General features: G+C 50.7%; 1 protein-coding gene across 4 annotated transcripts in view; it reads right to left on the bottom strand.

Annotated features, from left to right (window-relative positions):
* TMEM150C (transmembrane protein 150C) overlaps positions 1-15,909 on the bottom strand; it is a 29,274-nt gene that overhangs the window by 12,500 nt on the left and 865 nt on the right. For 2 of the 4 annotated variants that reach the window (XM_017837619.1, XM_017837622.1), the window contains exons 1-2: positions 10,761-10,810; positions 5,065-5,199 (exon numbers count right to left, since the gene is read on the bottom strand). In XM_017837619.1, the coding sequence (XP_017693108.1) occupies positions 5,065-5,071 (7 nt within the window). In that variant the 5' untranslated portion in view covers positions 5,072-5,199; positions 10,761-10,810. Of the gene's footprint in view, positions 1-5,064; positions 5,200-5,681; positions 8,503-10,760; positions 10,811-15,909 lie in introns of those variants that run through there. The other 2 variants (XM_017837621.1, XM_017837620.1) reach the window with 2 other exon arrangements.

Below are 15,909 nucleotides of genomic sequence, written 5' to 3'. Positions count from 1 at the left end.
AGCCCTAATTCCCTACTACTTCCCACCGGCACAAGGCAAAGTAGGCTCCTACCCAGGATCATTACCAATTCCACACGCTGCCCCAGCAAAGCCTGCAGCACGAGGAGAGAAGGATGCACGTGCTGTGTCATAACCTCACAAAGCACACGACCGGCTCCCATCCCGGCCACAGCAATCAGCCAAAAATAATGTTTGGCCACACCCAGAGTGGAGCCAAGCTGATTGCCGGCACCCAGAGTGCTCTCAGGAGTCAGGATGAGGCGTTACAACTGGATGCAGGCACTGTGAAATCCTGCCTGTGGCGTAAGGATGCTGCGTACACCACCTCCCGAGGAAGCATCTGTCCTCCAGGCAAGATCACACTGGGTGAGCATCTGGAATGCCAGGGCTGTTCCTGTAATATGTGCCATTCAGAAATGCTGCTGCGTTGCTGTGCTGCAGACGCAGAGAGTCCTGTCTCCCTGTGAATCCTCTGACAACGGATCAAATATTTCCTTACGCTCTGTCCTCCCCCATACATGTCCCTCCCAGCACTGGCACAGCCAAGAGACACAGAGAGTGAACAGCATGAGGCTCACGGCTCCAGCACCTGCTTTACTTTCCCCAGAGCAGCAGTACCTGTGCCCCTGCACTCTGCTTCCCTCCCATAGCCTGCTGCAGGGCAGGCATTTCCTGGGGTCACCAAGGCCCACACGGACAGCAAGGCACCCTGGGGTGCCAGGGCAGCTTGGAGATGATGGCCTTTCACTAAAGCCTGCTTGTATTTGCAGCTTAATTACCTCATCCAGGTAAAAGGTCCTTAAAGCAATGACTCTCCCCTTTGCCCCAGAGAAGAAACTGCCCACGCTGTTGTCTTCCTCCTCTCAGCTGCCCTGGCCTTCCTATATCTGCAGCACAGGAGCCATGGTCTTTCTGGGCTGCTGCCTTGCTCTCTTGCCACTGTGAAGACCCACAGAAGAGAGTAAGCACCCCCACCATGCCACAGCAGCCCCCAGCTCACTGCTCCCCCAAGGCAGCCCCCACCTGCAAAGGCAATACTGGCTTGACTGCTCAGGGCCCCAGACACCAACTCCCTCTCTGCCTTATAGTGACAGAGGCTGAAGGAATAGAGATGAGGCTCCCCACACTCTTTAGAAGGCATGGCAGCCTCACACTTGCCTCTATAGGTCAGTTGTCTTGTTCTCCCTGCAAATTGCCTAACAGGTGTACAAAACAACACCCTGGCAGTACCCTGAGTCACACCACGCTTGCACAAAACCATGAGGCCGTGATTTGGTGCTGCCTGTATGGATAGCCTCGAGTGAGGCTGAATTCCAAACCTCAAAACACAGAACAGCAATCAGATAAGGTCTCTTCCCTGACCTGGGAGCAGAGAGAACTGCAGACAGGGACCACGAAATGATGCCGATTTAAAAGGCAGTCAGCTCCGTGCTTACAGATCTTTAGCACGGTCTAACAGATCAGAAGAAATTATCGATGAGGAGAGACTAAATTTCCACACCAATCTCACCTCTTTTCCTCTCCTCTCGCACAGGAGACACACAGTGTTTCACAGCTCTGTTCCCGGCACAGCCCCCACCGCAGCGCTTCCAACTATTCCATGAAGTGCTGCCCTTGCCTTTTCCTCCCACTGCTCACCAGCAATGCAGCAGCATCCCTTACCTGGTGTTAGACATTACTCTGGTACTGGGAGACCCGTGCCAGCCATGTCAAAGACCACTTCCAGGTGGCACCTGCCTCACCTGTGCCCCTGATGGACCCTGGCAGCACAGTGCCTAAGTGCCAGTGCCCCACACAAGAGAGGCATAACTGTATCCAAGTTCCCCACTCCTGCCTTGGCTGAAGGAAGAAGGCAGGTAACATCACCTCCAGGTAACTACTGCCATTGATTCTCCTCTTCTCTCTGATGGTGGCTGGACTAAGCCAAGGTAACACAAATCTTTCAGGTCAGGGGATGGCATATCTTATTGTTTACCCTTCCCCTTTGGAAAGGTACAAAAGATTCATTTACGCAATAAAAGCAAATAGCAGCCATAACACCTGGCTCCATTAATGGGTTGCCACAGCTCCTCCACCTTCCAGCATGCCTCCCAGCCAAAAAACAGCAGCCTTCACAAGCTATTTCAGCACTGTCTGTCATGCAGAGAGGGAGGTGGCACAGGACTTTTCCCTCAGGTGGAGCAGCGAGGCAGCACATAGGGACAAAGACTCCACACCAGAATGAAGTGGGGAAATATGAAAATACTGTCCAGATAACCATTACTCTGTGCTGAGCTCTAAAATGGAGCAAGGCCAGGACTAGTGCCCAACCTCATCAAAGTCAGGATACAGATTCACTCCCTTGGAAAACAGCCCTGTGTTTAATATTCACTGTGCCACACAGAGTCCCCTTCCATCAACCACTAACAGAAAATGACATCTGAAATCATTGCATATTAAATGAATGATCAGTGCAGAGCACAGTGTCCTGATGGGAAGCGAGGTCCATAGTTCAGAGGAACACATTCATTTCAGCCAGTTAAAAGGAACCACCCAGAGAAACAGCCCCCCAGCACACACCTCATCACAGCTGGTTGGTTTGCACTGAGGAGAGAGGACAGCACTCCCAGGGAGAACAAGGACCTGTGTAGAGCCAGGTCTTCACCAGAGCTCAGTGAACACCTCTCAGTGCTGGCCATTGGCACAGCCCAAACATGCTTGAATATGTTTTAGCATCCCCATGTTGGCAGAGGATGGTTTAAAACCAGGGTTCAGCTCCTGCAAATTTCTCATTTACTCCCTGCTGTGTTACTCAGGTGCCAGAACAAGATCACATGTAACCTCAACTTCCTCCAAAGGAGAAACCATGGCATGTGCCAAACCTGCCCAGCTTTGCATTAGTGTTCAGCAGATATCACTCTCAGCAGTTGCCTTTGAGTTAACCTGTCCTTTTCAGGGATGTCCCCAGTGTTTGTGTCTTCCAGCCGGGAGACCTCCATGCAGACTAAGGCCAGTACCTCTAACAGCAGCCAGGTACAAGAGAATGAGGAAGCCAAGCATCAGCCTCCTCTGCAACACCACAGCAAATGGTTTAGCCAAAGTAAAATGCCAAGAGCAATAGGAAAAATAGCCTAAATTCTTTGTGGGAAATGTAGAAACAAATTCTTTGACAGTTAATTGCTCCACGGGGATGACATAAAGCCAACCTTCCTCTCCACAGCTCTGTTCTGCATTGTTGACACGACCAGTGATGCCAAATCTGAGCAGTCAACTCCAGCTGGCAATAACAGCCATCTCTGCCAGCCCGTGTTTTCCCAAATAAACACACTGTGACCAAGAGGCAGTTGGTAATTGCCCACACCCATTTGTCTTCCATTTTTAAGGCTTGCACAGGAAGGCCTTCAGCAACAGAAATCCCTCATGCTGTAATGGATTCACAAGACTAATAAAAATGTTTTCAACTTCACAGCTGACCCCAGCCAGAATCAGCCCACCTCCTCAAAAGCTCACACTGTGGTTTTCCAGTCCCTCTTGACACATGCTGTCACAACAGCATTGCAAAAACCCTGTCAAGGTGCACTCCTGATGCCAGCTAATATGGATCAGAGTCCAGAACTGCAAAGGGTTTCACATTAGCACGGCCCCGGTGTTTGTCTTGAGAATTTCTCTTAATGTAGGCTTACTCCCTTATCTCCAATTTCATTTTTATGTCTAAATCTGCTCAGACTGTCAGCTGTTTGCTCTGCTTATATTACCACTGCCCCACTACGCACCCTCAACCAATTAAGCTTCCATTCCTCTAATGTACACACTTCAATTACAGCAGGCAGCTCACCAAACATATACTGCTGCTTGATCAAGGTTCATTTAATGTGGACATCTTAATTTCATCTGCCAAGCAAAGTTACAGGCTCTTCCTGAAGCTGCTTTCACCAGAGAACACGAATATAAGGACAAAATTACCATATTAACATACATCTTTTTTAAGACTAAAGCATCCAGATGCATTTCAAATGCATAATAAGCCAGCGCAACTCTCCTGCATTTCATAGCACAAGGCCACCGAGTTATTTCAGAGAATAGATACGAAGCCAGAAGCACTGGGAGAAGGAGGACACTGTTCAAAACATAGAGCAACTCATAAAGAATTGCTGCCAGTCAGGAACAATCAAAGGGGAACAAACACAGTTTGTCTTTTGGGGGAGCCCACTATAGCTCTCTGTTGCTTTTGAAAGCAAAAATAACCACAGTCACTTGATACCTAATCACTGTAAGTGAGTGGATACAAACCAGCACATTACATAACCTGCCACCCACAAGTCACAAATGCCAACATAACAAAGCAGAGCATTTTCAGGTTTATCTCAAGGTTCGAAGCGTGAGCACACAATGAGAGAGATAAGACGTGACAGAGTCTTGTAAATACATAACAAAATGGTGGGGTAACAGGAAAAGAAGTGATCCCCTCTGTCAGCAGGGTATGACGTTCTGCTTGCTCCGGGTACCCGCCTACTGTCTCACGGATGTGCAGAAGTGCCATTTTCATTTATTCATATGAGAGGAATGGGAAAAGGTAAAGACATCTCTGGGTTGTGCACGGGGGAAGCAGGAGATGCTTCAGTAACCCTGCAACGATGTTGAGAGGCAATGCTTTCACCCACGGCAACATCCGTGCATGTTTCTTGTCTCGTCTCACACACTGAATGCACTCAGCGTGCTAATGAAATGCCCTGGCCAACATAAACCTATCGGACATAGGAAATGGAACCTTCTAGCCACCAAAAAGCAGGGGGCAGAAAAGGACATATTATTATCCACTTGCCCACATCGCCCCTCCAGGTTTCCCCCAGGTAGCTGTCCTCCTGCAGTTGCGTACAGTTAATTTGTTATCAATTCTCTAAATACATATATACTTACATACAGATATATATATATATATATATATCCTGAGTGCCTTGGTAATAAGACCATGCGACTGACAGATTGTCCGACCCAGAGATACTCCTGCAGCACTGCTGGGTCCCTACTGTCCTTCAAGAAGTGCCCTCAGTATTCTGCTTCCTGCTGCCACACATGAGTACTTACAGGCCATTTAGCAACCAGTGTTGAACTGCTGTGTTACAGGCAGAGACATCGACTGTGGACTCTTCTGGGCTGGCTCTGCCCTTCTCGCATCTGGCGTTGTACAGACCAGGCTCACCCCACTTCAAGGCCACGTTCCTGGATGCCATAAAAGAAAAATTAACGTAATTTGCCACTGTAGGACCAAAGGGTTCTGCAGGCTTTGACAGCTCTGTGCTCTGACCCATGCACCTACATCAGCCCACACTGACTTCCATGAGGTCCCACTCATCCCATGAGCAGGGCTTGGGCAGTCGTGGCCCTCAGCCTGCAAACAGGCCAAAGGAGGCAGAGGCAGGAGCTGGGTAAGGCAGAAGGTACACATCCAGTTCAGATGGAAAGAGCTGGGTCAGCAGACAGCCAGGAGCAGCCAGGGTGAGCTGAGGAGCATTACATTTTGCAGGTGCTGTGTGTCTGCTTGCCCCAGGGATCCCATTCTGCCTGGGAGCACCCACTGCAAGATTCAGCCATTCTGGCTCCTCGTGACCTCAGAGGCTGCACAAGTCAGGTGGCAACCAGTCCCCTGTGAGTGCTCCCAGCATGTGTTGGACTGCCCGCATCCCAGGGCAGATATTACTTACCACCTCTCCAAGGGCAGATATTTAGGAATACACACAGTGCCAGTAGCTCAGTGTGCAGCTGCAGTGTGAGCTGCAAGTTGTGCCCTGGGTGGGGGGAATGGCTGGAGCCCCAGGCAAGGGGCTGTGACCTGGCACCAACCCTTTGCCTGACAAAGGGCACAGGGACCTGTGGTGCTGGCCAGGGATGGCCGGTCAGCCAGAGACTCTGTAGGTTCCAAATAAACAGTGAGAAGACCCCAGACTAAATATCACAATTGGAACAGGCTCACAGATTGTGAGGATATAAAAGCACAGGGATTCCTTAGTTTGGGGTCTCTCCCCAGAGGCACCAATTCAAGCTGTTTCTGTCCAGCTATTACTGCAGAATGATTCAATTCTTTAAAGGATCCAGAGATCTGGGACTACGCTATGGGAAACTTGGGGTCCAGGCAGTGAGGAAAACCTTTCAGATTGCCTGAGTGTGGGGTGTGTAGGGAGTCAAGCGAGACACCCATTGGGTCACTGGAACTGCCCACTGTGAAGGGGCTTCGCTCCCAGCACTGAAAGTCTCAGGTGTGGGAGTGTGACTGCCAGAGTGGCTCCCGGATGGTCGGACAGGAAAGTTTCCCCAATACAGAGATGCTCAAGACTGGGCTGCTTTCACCAGACTTCTGAGACACAAAGGAACCAAACCCCACAGTCTCTCACCACTGCCACCACAAGGGCATATTTTTCCCTTGCCCAATCCTTTTGTTTGGGATGTTTATGACAACAGCACTTACCCCCAAGTCCCAGCCAAACCCAAAAGTGAAGAGTTGATGGAAAATGAGGAGGACTATTTATCTCCTCAAAAAATTAAAGACAGCAAAGCTCTCCCTGCTTCAGCTATGCAGTGAAGAAAGAGTCTCTGAAACTGTCTCACTGCACTGCAAGTAATATACAAATGCAGGCTGATGTTATGGCAAAGTCCACAAAGTCAGAGGCACTGTGCAGTCTGTCCAGTGATCATCCTCTACCTCAACCACCCCAATCTAATGACCATTGTCTGAACTAGCAAAAAGCACAATGTCCCCTAAAGTACAGACATCTTGTCAGTGTATTAATAGATTGATAGAGGTGTTTTATTTGCTCCCGAATTCCAAAAACCACAGACACCTTAAAGCGTTTCCAATCTGCCCAAGCAAGCAAAGCCAAGACACACATTATACTAGAAGGGGGTAGGAAGCCTGCCCAAAAGGTTTGTCCCATTATCAGGAAAAAAATGTAAGTGTTGGGAGTGGCAAGGAACACTCAACAGGGAGGTGAAACCTGGCAAAGAAAGAGAGATATGTCATGTTGACTTACAGATAGCTTCGAAGGTAAGGAAAGACACACTAAGCCAAGGGGAACAGCCTTTGCAGAATGTTATTCCTGATCATATTGTCTCCTTTTCCAGTTTACAGATGAGAGAGTACAGGCCCTGGAAGCCCAAAACAGTTCCAGGTTTCCCTGCCTTTCCTACCCTGCCACTGTTTTTTCCCCAACAAACACAAGACATACACTCAAGCTACACAGCTTCCCACAGAGTGTAAGGAGGGCTTTTCCCGCCTGTTTTCTTTGTCTTCCACCTCTCTTATCCCTTGTACTCTTCTTCTGTTCATCTTTTGGAAGCATAAGCTCCTTTCTCCACTGCAGTTTGCAGCTCTACGCTTCTGAAGAGATGTTCACTGTCCCCAAAGGAGCATTTCCTTCAGTAAATGCCAGTCGGTCTGCACTTGTCATGGGGAAAACACCAAGGCCTGTGAGCTTTTAGGGAGTGTGGTATAACACACCAAGCTTTCTCAGGACAGTTTTCCCTCACCAGCCTCTTCAGCCTGAGGACTCATGCCTCCTCCACAAAAAGAGGTCCTCTTCTCCTTGTATTAACCACCAAAGCCTCTGAGAGCAGCCATGAGATGATGGGCCGGAGGGTGAGCTACAAGGAATGGATGCGCAGTACCCATGACCTGGCTTTTGTCATTACTCTAAAGTAGCCCTCTCTGGCATAGAGATTGTCATGGGTACAAACCACCATGTCAGTCTTTTGACTCTGTTTAGACCTGTGGAAATCATTTGCCCTGAGACAAGTACAAGGTAAGCAATCATACACAGGCATTTTTGTGGTGTTCACCACTGCCTCCCCAGCATTCCTCATTTGTAGGAATTAGTAACATTTGCTTACCAGTGTCCCAAGCTGCTGCAACCATAAATTGCTGTTTGTAGGGTGCTCAGATGAGCTATAAGAGGAAGGTGCCATACAGCCTTTCACTTCATGCAAACCTGTTGCAAACACAACAGACAGAGAGGACCAGGGAACAGCTTCCACCTGCTAAACGGTGGCCAAGCCTGCAAGCCTGCATGACCAGCCTCTTCATTGCATCCAGAGGGCTTAAAACTTTTCATGTCTGTTGAAATATATTCAGAAACAGACTTTTCTGTAGCACAGGAGACCACAATAAACCTAAGAGCATTCAGCTGGGCCAAGACCGCACTGGGGAGGCTCTCCCTGACAAAGCTGTGGCCATCCTCAGTGGCTTGGCCAGGCAGAGGCCTCTCTTGCAGTCCTGTGGTGCCAAAACTGAAGGGCCACTGGCTCTTCTGCCTCAGGTAGTCACCACTGGTAATCCCAGCGGCTCCTCATGGAAAGCAGGAAATCAGACAGGTCTCTAATTACCTGGATCTGCCCGAGATTAGGAAATCGAGGGGAGGATGCTGGGCACTCCCCCCACCACTGCAGCAGACCAGCCCACATCATCCCTGCTTTTGCTTCCTTCCCTCTGCTACCCACGGGAGAGGCAGCCCAGACCTTTCCTAATGGCACCAGGGAGCACCTCAGCCTCCCCTCCCATGAGACCTGCTGAATATGCCACCAGTTCCACAGGGACAGGTGAGCACAGGTGAGCAGCTCCGGGTGCTGGGGAGGAGGCCTCTGCTCTTGTGTGCGGTGGGCAGGGTGGAGGGAAGGCTTCCCTCCTGTCCTGCACACAGGAGCAGCTCTCCCAGAGGGAGCCAGGTCTGCATGCCTGCCCACGGCAAACACTTCTCAGCTGAGCAAACAGCACTTGTAGAGGGAGACTGCTGCTCTGGTAGGCGCCTCTCACCTGCAGGCATGACCGTCCAGAGGTAACCTCAGCATAAAATATTTGCATTGTACCCCACGCAAGGTATAATAATCTATAGCCCTTTTAACGCTTCATTTCATGGTTTTTGAAGCTTCATCACTCTTCTTTTCCTCTCCTCCCATTCGCTCCATTTTTCTCTCCCCACCTGTCCACAACATGTTTTGCTTCCTTTTCACTCTCACCCTGCCTTCATCCCTGAACCTCAGGTGACTGCTTCTGCAACCTGCAGGGACCCAAGGCGAGGGGAGCCAGGCACCTAGAGACCTTTGCAAGTCTTCTTGAGACAGCAAAAACCCACCATTATTCCCACTTTAGACAACAGGGCCAGTGAGTTGCTCACTGAGAGAAACCAGTGACCCAGAGGAGCGTGCACTCACAGAGTCCTGGTCCAAGCCTTCTACTGCACCTGCCAGCCACCCCCTGTCCCAGTGTATCCTTTCCAACATATTGCTTAGGATCTTCTCTCTCGTTTCTTAGAGACTTTTCTCCATTTCTTTGCTTCCACTTAAGCTGCAATTATAGCTCATTGTTTCAGCTTGGACTGCAGGATCAGGACCCTAAAGTGTCTCTGTTGGGCCAAACCACAATCTTCCAATGTCAGGCTGCCCGGAAATGGCTGGGGGAGGAGAGGAAACCATGGACACGACATTTCTTCCAAGGAAAAACAATTGACTGTGTTAGTGTTCATATGAGCACACATCCCTGCTCTGCATCTGAAAAGCAAACACTGCAGCACAAAGAATCTTAAAAGGGGAAATGAAACAACTGCACTGACTTTTAGCACCCAGGCTCAGAAAATGCTGACCACTGAGCATGAAGAACAAGAAGAAAATAATTTGACTTTTAATAATCAAGTCCCCTTCTTTTAGACAGTGTCATCTATTTGAGCAAGACACAACAGGCAGTCAGCGTGCCAGGATATACCTTTCACACACTGCCCTCCTCCATATTGAGTTGCTATCCATAATTAACCATATATGTGTACATTGCTATGGCATAAGGATTGTGTGAATGTTCATCAGAACATCCTTAAGGCCACTTTCACAAGAAGCTCTGTTTAAAAAGGAAAAAAAAAAAAGGCAGAAGGGAAGGTTAACTCATAATTCCTGCAACCTTTCTAGCTCAAGGGCTCTGAATCAAAGGTCTGGCACAAGCATACTGCTGTAGGGAAAAGCTAAGATCCCAAGCAACCCCATCATCACCCTGGGACATCAGCACCCAGCATCTTTATATTGCTCAGAGGCAGGACCTCACCCTTCCTTCCCTGAGGGACCACAGTGGAGCCCAGTGGCCTTTCTCAAAACCTCTTCCCCTCCTGGGAATTTAGCCGGACACAGCCTGCATGTCCTGACAGGACATCCCGACAGGATCTGGGGAAGGCAGGACCTGTCCCACCCCACAACCTCAACCCAGGTGAGCTTCTCCGCAGACTCCTGTGCAGCAATCCTGGCAGAGGAGCTGCCGAGCTCTGTCACCATCACATCCCTCAGCCCCGAAGCGAAGCCACAGAGAGATTCACGGGTGAGAGGGATGCCGGAATCATGACCTGAGCGATCTCTTCCACAGCTGTGTCCTTCGGGCGCTGGTCGGAGCGGCTCTAATCCTCTTACCTACTCCGTGCCTACCTGCCGTAAGCCAGCAAGGTCCAGGGCTGGCAGCACCGGGATCGCGGCTCCTCCCGCGCCCTGCAGCACCTGCGGCGCCCCCCGCCCGCCAGCCCAGCCCTGCCCTGCCCTGCCCTGCCCTGCCCTGCCCACCCTGCCCTGCCCCGGCCCCGCTCGCACCCGCTGCCCGCGGGGGAGCTCCGCGACCGCCGGGGGCGCCGGGACCGCGGCCGGGGAGGGGGCGGCTGGGCAGGGGGTGACGACTGGCGACAAGGAGGGGCGACGGCGAGACGGGAGGGGGTGTCTGGCGCTCCCAAGGGAAGCTCCCAGCCGCGGCTCCCGGGAGCGGCTCCTACCTGCGGGCGGCTCCGGCGGCAGCTCCGGCCCCGGTGGCGGCGGCGAGCGGGGGCCGGGCTGGGGCCAGGTCCCCGCCCCGCCTCGCCCCGCCCCGGACGGGCGGGACAGCGGCCGCCGCGGCCATCGGGGGCTGTAGTTGGTGGTGGAGGTCTTATGTCGCTCTGACCGCCGGGTTTGGGGCTGTGGGACGCGGCCGCGAACGCCCCGGCCCTTCAGAGCATCCCCCGGGCACGGCCAAAACCAAGCCCCGTGTCCGGCCGCAGCAGCGCGGGCTGGCCGCGGGCTCTCCCTGGCGCAGCCCAGTGGGGGGGTCCCTGCGCTGTGCTCCCGTCGCTGCCCACCTTCCCCGGCCCCGGCAGCACCTGCCCAGCCAGCACCTGCCCAGCCTGCGGCTCTGGCTGTGCCTTCTGCTTCAAACCCCAGGGGCACTGAGGAGGGCTCGCCACCCTATCTCTGCAGCCTTCCCGGGAAGCGGTGCCCGTTTGGATGAGTATGTTGAAAGGCGTAGAAGAAGCAGCCACCCAGCAGCAAGAGACCCCAGGAACAGCCTGGGACATGTTGTTCTCTTCCACCTTTTTCCTTTTCCTACCAGGTGGTGGGCTTTGTGATCTCTGTAAAGTATCTCTGCGGTCGGAATTTTGAGAGGAAACGTTCCCAGCAAAACAGCTCCGCGATAACCATTTGGGACTGTTTCCTGGGGTGGAGGGATCCCTTTGCTGCCTGACCTTCATGGTATTAAGTCAACGTGAATGCTACCACTTTTTTTTCCTCTCCCTCCCCTCTCTGACAAGATGACTGATGGTATTTTTTGACAGTCTTGTTTCTTCTAAAATCCAAATAAGACAGTACTTATTGAAAGTTTTGTCGTGGTGCTATCACTTATGAACTAACACAAAACAGATGCCTAAATCCACGCCAGCCCCCAGAAGTGAGCTGAGTTGTACATCAGCACTTTATCAGCATTTCGTATACTGCCCTTCTAGGGACCAAGCAACACTCCTTCACCCTGCAGCTTTGGCCCTCATGGCACACCCTGAAGAGTTTTCATCTCTTTGATCCCGAGGGATTGAAAACCCCTCAAAGTGCTGATCCTCAGAGCAAGCACTACAACCAGCAGGCCCCCTGAGCCCTTACCAAAGTGGCTGCATCATCAAGGGAAAAGACAGACACTCTCACTGGAAGGCATGTGCTGTGTGTGCTTGATGTTTTAAAGGCTGAGGGAGCTATTTTTAGAGCTGAAAGAACATTCTTCCTGTTCTGGTATTTCAAATCTTGTGCTATCCAGGACTAATAAATGGTTCCTTGCAGCTTTTGCGTTTTTGCAACCCCACAAAATCCAGAGATCTTGGCCAGGTTTTCCGTCTGCGTGCACCTGACACTGTCCCATGGCTCTGCCACACACAGGAGCCACAAAAAATGACTGCTGGGCACGGCATTCCTTGGGCAAGGAGGTGCTATCAACCCCCATGTCACCAAGAGAGAGGCCCCAAAATCAGGTGCCTGTAAAAAAGTATGCTGGAAGTATCAGCATTAGCCACATCCCTAACGGCAAGGCTTCCTGTGATAGCAAAAGTCAAGGAAACTCGCTTTAAAAGTAACAGAGGAGAGTTGTTTGAGTCTCAGTATCCCCTGGCTTTCAGCAGCTGAGGCTGAAGAAAACCTTCTGTCAAACAGGTGAGAAGTGACAACGCGCAGCCCCGGTGATTTTGGCCAGAAAGGAAAAGGCAGCAACTAATCAGAAACTGCCTTAGTCACTTCACCTCTGCTGTCAGCCAAAGCTGGAAGGAAAACAATGCACCATATGGGATTTTAAAGCAATTTCATTTTTGGTAAACTCTGAGTGTCTGAGACATTTTGTTCACAGCTTTTTTTCGAGCAGATGGTGTCCCTGTGAGTGCTGGAAAATGCACGATGCTGACAGGCCCACCGAAAACCTCTCACAAATTAAAAAATCACAGCTTAAAAAAAGGGTACAGCCTGGGGACAACAGCCATGTGCTGGAGCACACCCAGTGCAGGAAGCAAGAGAGATGCAGGGAGTAATCAGCCATCAAGGGATGGTGTTACCTAGCTCCATGGAGATATTTCCTACAATCCCTTCTTCATGGGACAGCAGTCCCATGGGAGGAGCAGCCCCTCTCCTGTGAAACTCAACCTGCAGCATCCCCCTGTCAAGGGCTGTGAGGGTGCAAAGGGAGGTAGGGCACATGGGCATGTTGCTTCTGAGCTACATCCCACAGTAATGCTCCCCCTGCCTCCCTCACAGTAATACTGCGCATCCCAAATCCCACTGCAAGCCCACATTGACCTGTAGAAAGAGTTTTTCCTCCCACATGTCCACCAACACTACCTTGGCAAAAAGTCAAGTAGCCATAAGTACATTCCCTCCTCTTGTTTGGGGTTACCCACCACCTGGCTTTCCCAGGGGTAGGTGTGCCAGAGGCTGACACTGGTGTCTCTCCCTGCTAAGCCCATGACTTGGAAGACACAATTGCAGTGACACTGGTGGGCAGACGTGACAACGCTCCTGGGACACCGTGAGCAGCGCGTGACTTCTCCTGTCCCAGCCTACACTGGGTTTTCCTGCTGGGCCACTGAGACCCACTGGGGATGTGCCTGGCAATCTGCCTGGCCTGGAAAGCCAGCCTGCTCCAACGCAAGCGAATGTTCACAGTTATGGCTTTGCTTTGCTGCCTGTTCATTAGTATTTCCTCCCACTGATGCATTACAGCACGTGCACATTCCCTGTCCAAATTCCACCACGTAAGTGCTCTTCACGGGGTCCAAACTGTGCGCCATCTCACATCTGTTTTCTTCCTTCCAGGGACAGAGAAGTGGGAATTCTGAGCCTCCGTGTCTTGACATCAAGTAGCAGGATCAGGCCTCGGAGGTATTTTGCTTCTCATGTAAAAGAGAGGACTACCACAGGCCTAACCTCTGCCCTTGCAGACCTCACTCACAGCCCAGGAAGAATCAAAGCAACCTCATGCTCCCCTAGTTACAGTCCTTCCCAAAGTGATATTGCCACTGAAGGCTGGCTGTGGTTATCCAGGGCTGTTTTTCTGGGGAGGAAAAGGTACACAGAGGTGAGGAAAACAGAAAAGGGAATTGCTTTGAGGTTCTTTTCATTCCTGGGAAATACATGTCTTCTGAAAAAGTATATTTACCACCTGTTTTTCATGTCCTGCTCCTTTCTGCTCCAAAGCTGGAGTGAGGCCTGGCAAGAGACATCACCCACCCAGAAACAGGAGTGGTGAGGTTAAATACAGCATGGGTTAAATGGGGGTAAAACTGTCAAAAAACAGTTAAAACTGCTTCTCAGTTTAAGTGTTAACCCTCATTTCATTAGCCAGATCATCTCTTACCAAAGCCATCTGTTCTTTTATCCAGATTTTTAAATATTGTGATAGACTTCCTAACTCCAAATGCCCTGCTGATAAACAGATGCCATCTGAGCACGCGCGCCCTTGGCTTGGCTTTGAGAAGGTGTGCTAAGGGTTGCTGGATTTGGAATGGAGCAGCAAATCGAAGAGACCCACTACATCTAACTGCAACCAAGTGACACCATTTAAATGTTAGGAAGGGAAATGGAACAAACGGAAAGTTACATTTTTTTTTTTTTTTTACATAAAAAGAGAAGTCAGAAAAAAATTACTGCTGTGCTAGCAAATACATGGGATAAAGAGGACTTGCACTCCAGGCAGTGAGGGTGCGAACTCTGGGGAGGAAACCTTGAAGTGCCAGGGTATGCAAATCATCTGCTGCAGACTGGCATGCCTTGTCCCCAAGAGGTACATGTTCTGACCTGGCAGAAGAGCGGTCCCAATGAAGCACAGGAAATGATGTGGGGAAAAAAATTTTTTTTTTTTTTAAGGATAATGAGGTTGTGTAAAATAATTATTTTCTGTTATGGTGCTATAAACACTAATGGAATTGTGTCAGCCAGGAAAATTTAGTACCCTCGGTAAATACCAAGGTTAGGTATACTGTGCAGAGATGGTAGACATCATTTCACCTACATTTTTTATCTGTGCTGCTCACTGGAGCTTTCCCCCCAGGCATTTTCAAAGGCCTGCAAAAGGGGATTTTATGTTTTTACTGTTCTGCATGCAGGCCTTGCTGCTCATCTTCTTCTCTTGGGTAGTAAGATAGATCTTTAAAAATGCAGCTTGTGTGGGGCAATACCTTTACCTGCACTGGGGCCAGACCTTTGCTCCTTGCCCTTTTGCCTGTAGCCCCAGCTTGGCCATGGCTGGTGCAGGAAGGGAGGGGCAGTGGCAGAGCTCCTGGCACAAGGCTGCAAACCGCTTATCTCCCTGGAACTCACAAGTGTGGCTGTACCAAAGCCAGCAGGTCAGGGTGGGAATGGTGGCAGCTGGGGCACAGAGTGGTTGGACAGACCTGCTGGGGTCATTTGAGTGCAAAACCGGGGTGGAAATTCTTTAAGCATTTTCTCAGAAAAAGCCTAAATCAGTGTTTAACTCTCCAGGGAGCGGGACAGCAGGAGATGCACTCAGTAAAAGCAGCACACCTCATGTGTGAGGGGTGATTGAAACAGCAAAACCCTCCAAACCATCCAGTGGGCAACTCTGCCCATGCAGGGGCACCCCAGGGGTTTTGGATTTTCCCCCCTATTGTCCCCCTGTTTAGTGGGGCTGGTGTTGCTGGGTATGAGCCCCTGGATGCCAGAGGTTTCTGCTCCCGGGCTGGGCACAGCTGAGTCATTGCGGGAGCCAGAGCACATGGGCACATGTTGGCAAATGCCTCCTTTCCCGCTGGGCTCTGCCTTCAGTTTTGCTTTTACTTCTTTTAAAATAAGATCTTAAGGGAAATTGCACCATGATTCCCAGAAACACCCCAGAAGGTGGTAACACCCTATGAGACCCTTTCTATGTAAGGGTGCAGCTACAAAACAGCCTAGGAGCAAAAATATCAAGGTCATACAAGTCCAGCCTAGCCATGCTTTTGGGAGCTGACATACTGTCAACTGATAAAAATCTCTCCAAACTGAGAGACCTCCCAGCTGCAAATAACCCAAACATTGGCTAACCACAGCCCATAGGTCAGTCACCACATTTCCAGCGTGGCGTGGACTCCCAGGCACATGTGGACAAAGGAGACCTTTTAGAAAATCTTTTTTTTTTTTTTT

Source organism: Lepidothrix coronata, unplaced genomic scaffold (genome assembly GCF_001604755.1).
Source record: "Lepidothrix coronata isolate B3197 unplaced genomic scaffold, Lepidothrix_coronata-1.0 Scaffold307, whole genome shotgun sequence".
In the NCBI taxonomy this organism is placed as follows: Eukaryota; Metazoa; Chordata; class Aves; order Passeriformes; family Pipridae; genus Lepidothrix; species Lepidothrix coronata.
The sequence above is the reverse complement of the archived record's forward strand: the minus strand, read 5'-3'. Positions and strand labels throughout refer to the sequence as shown.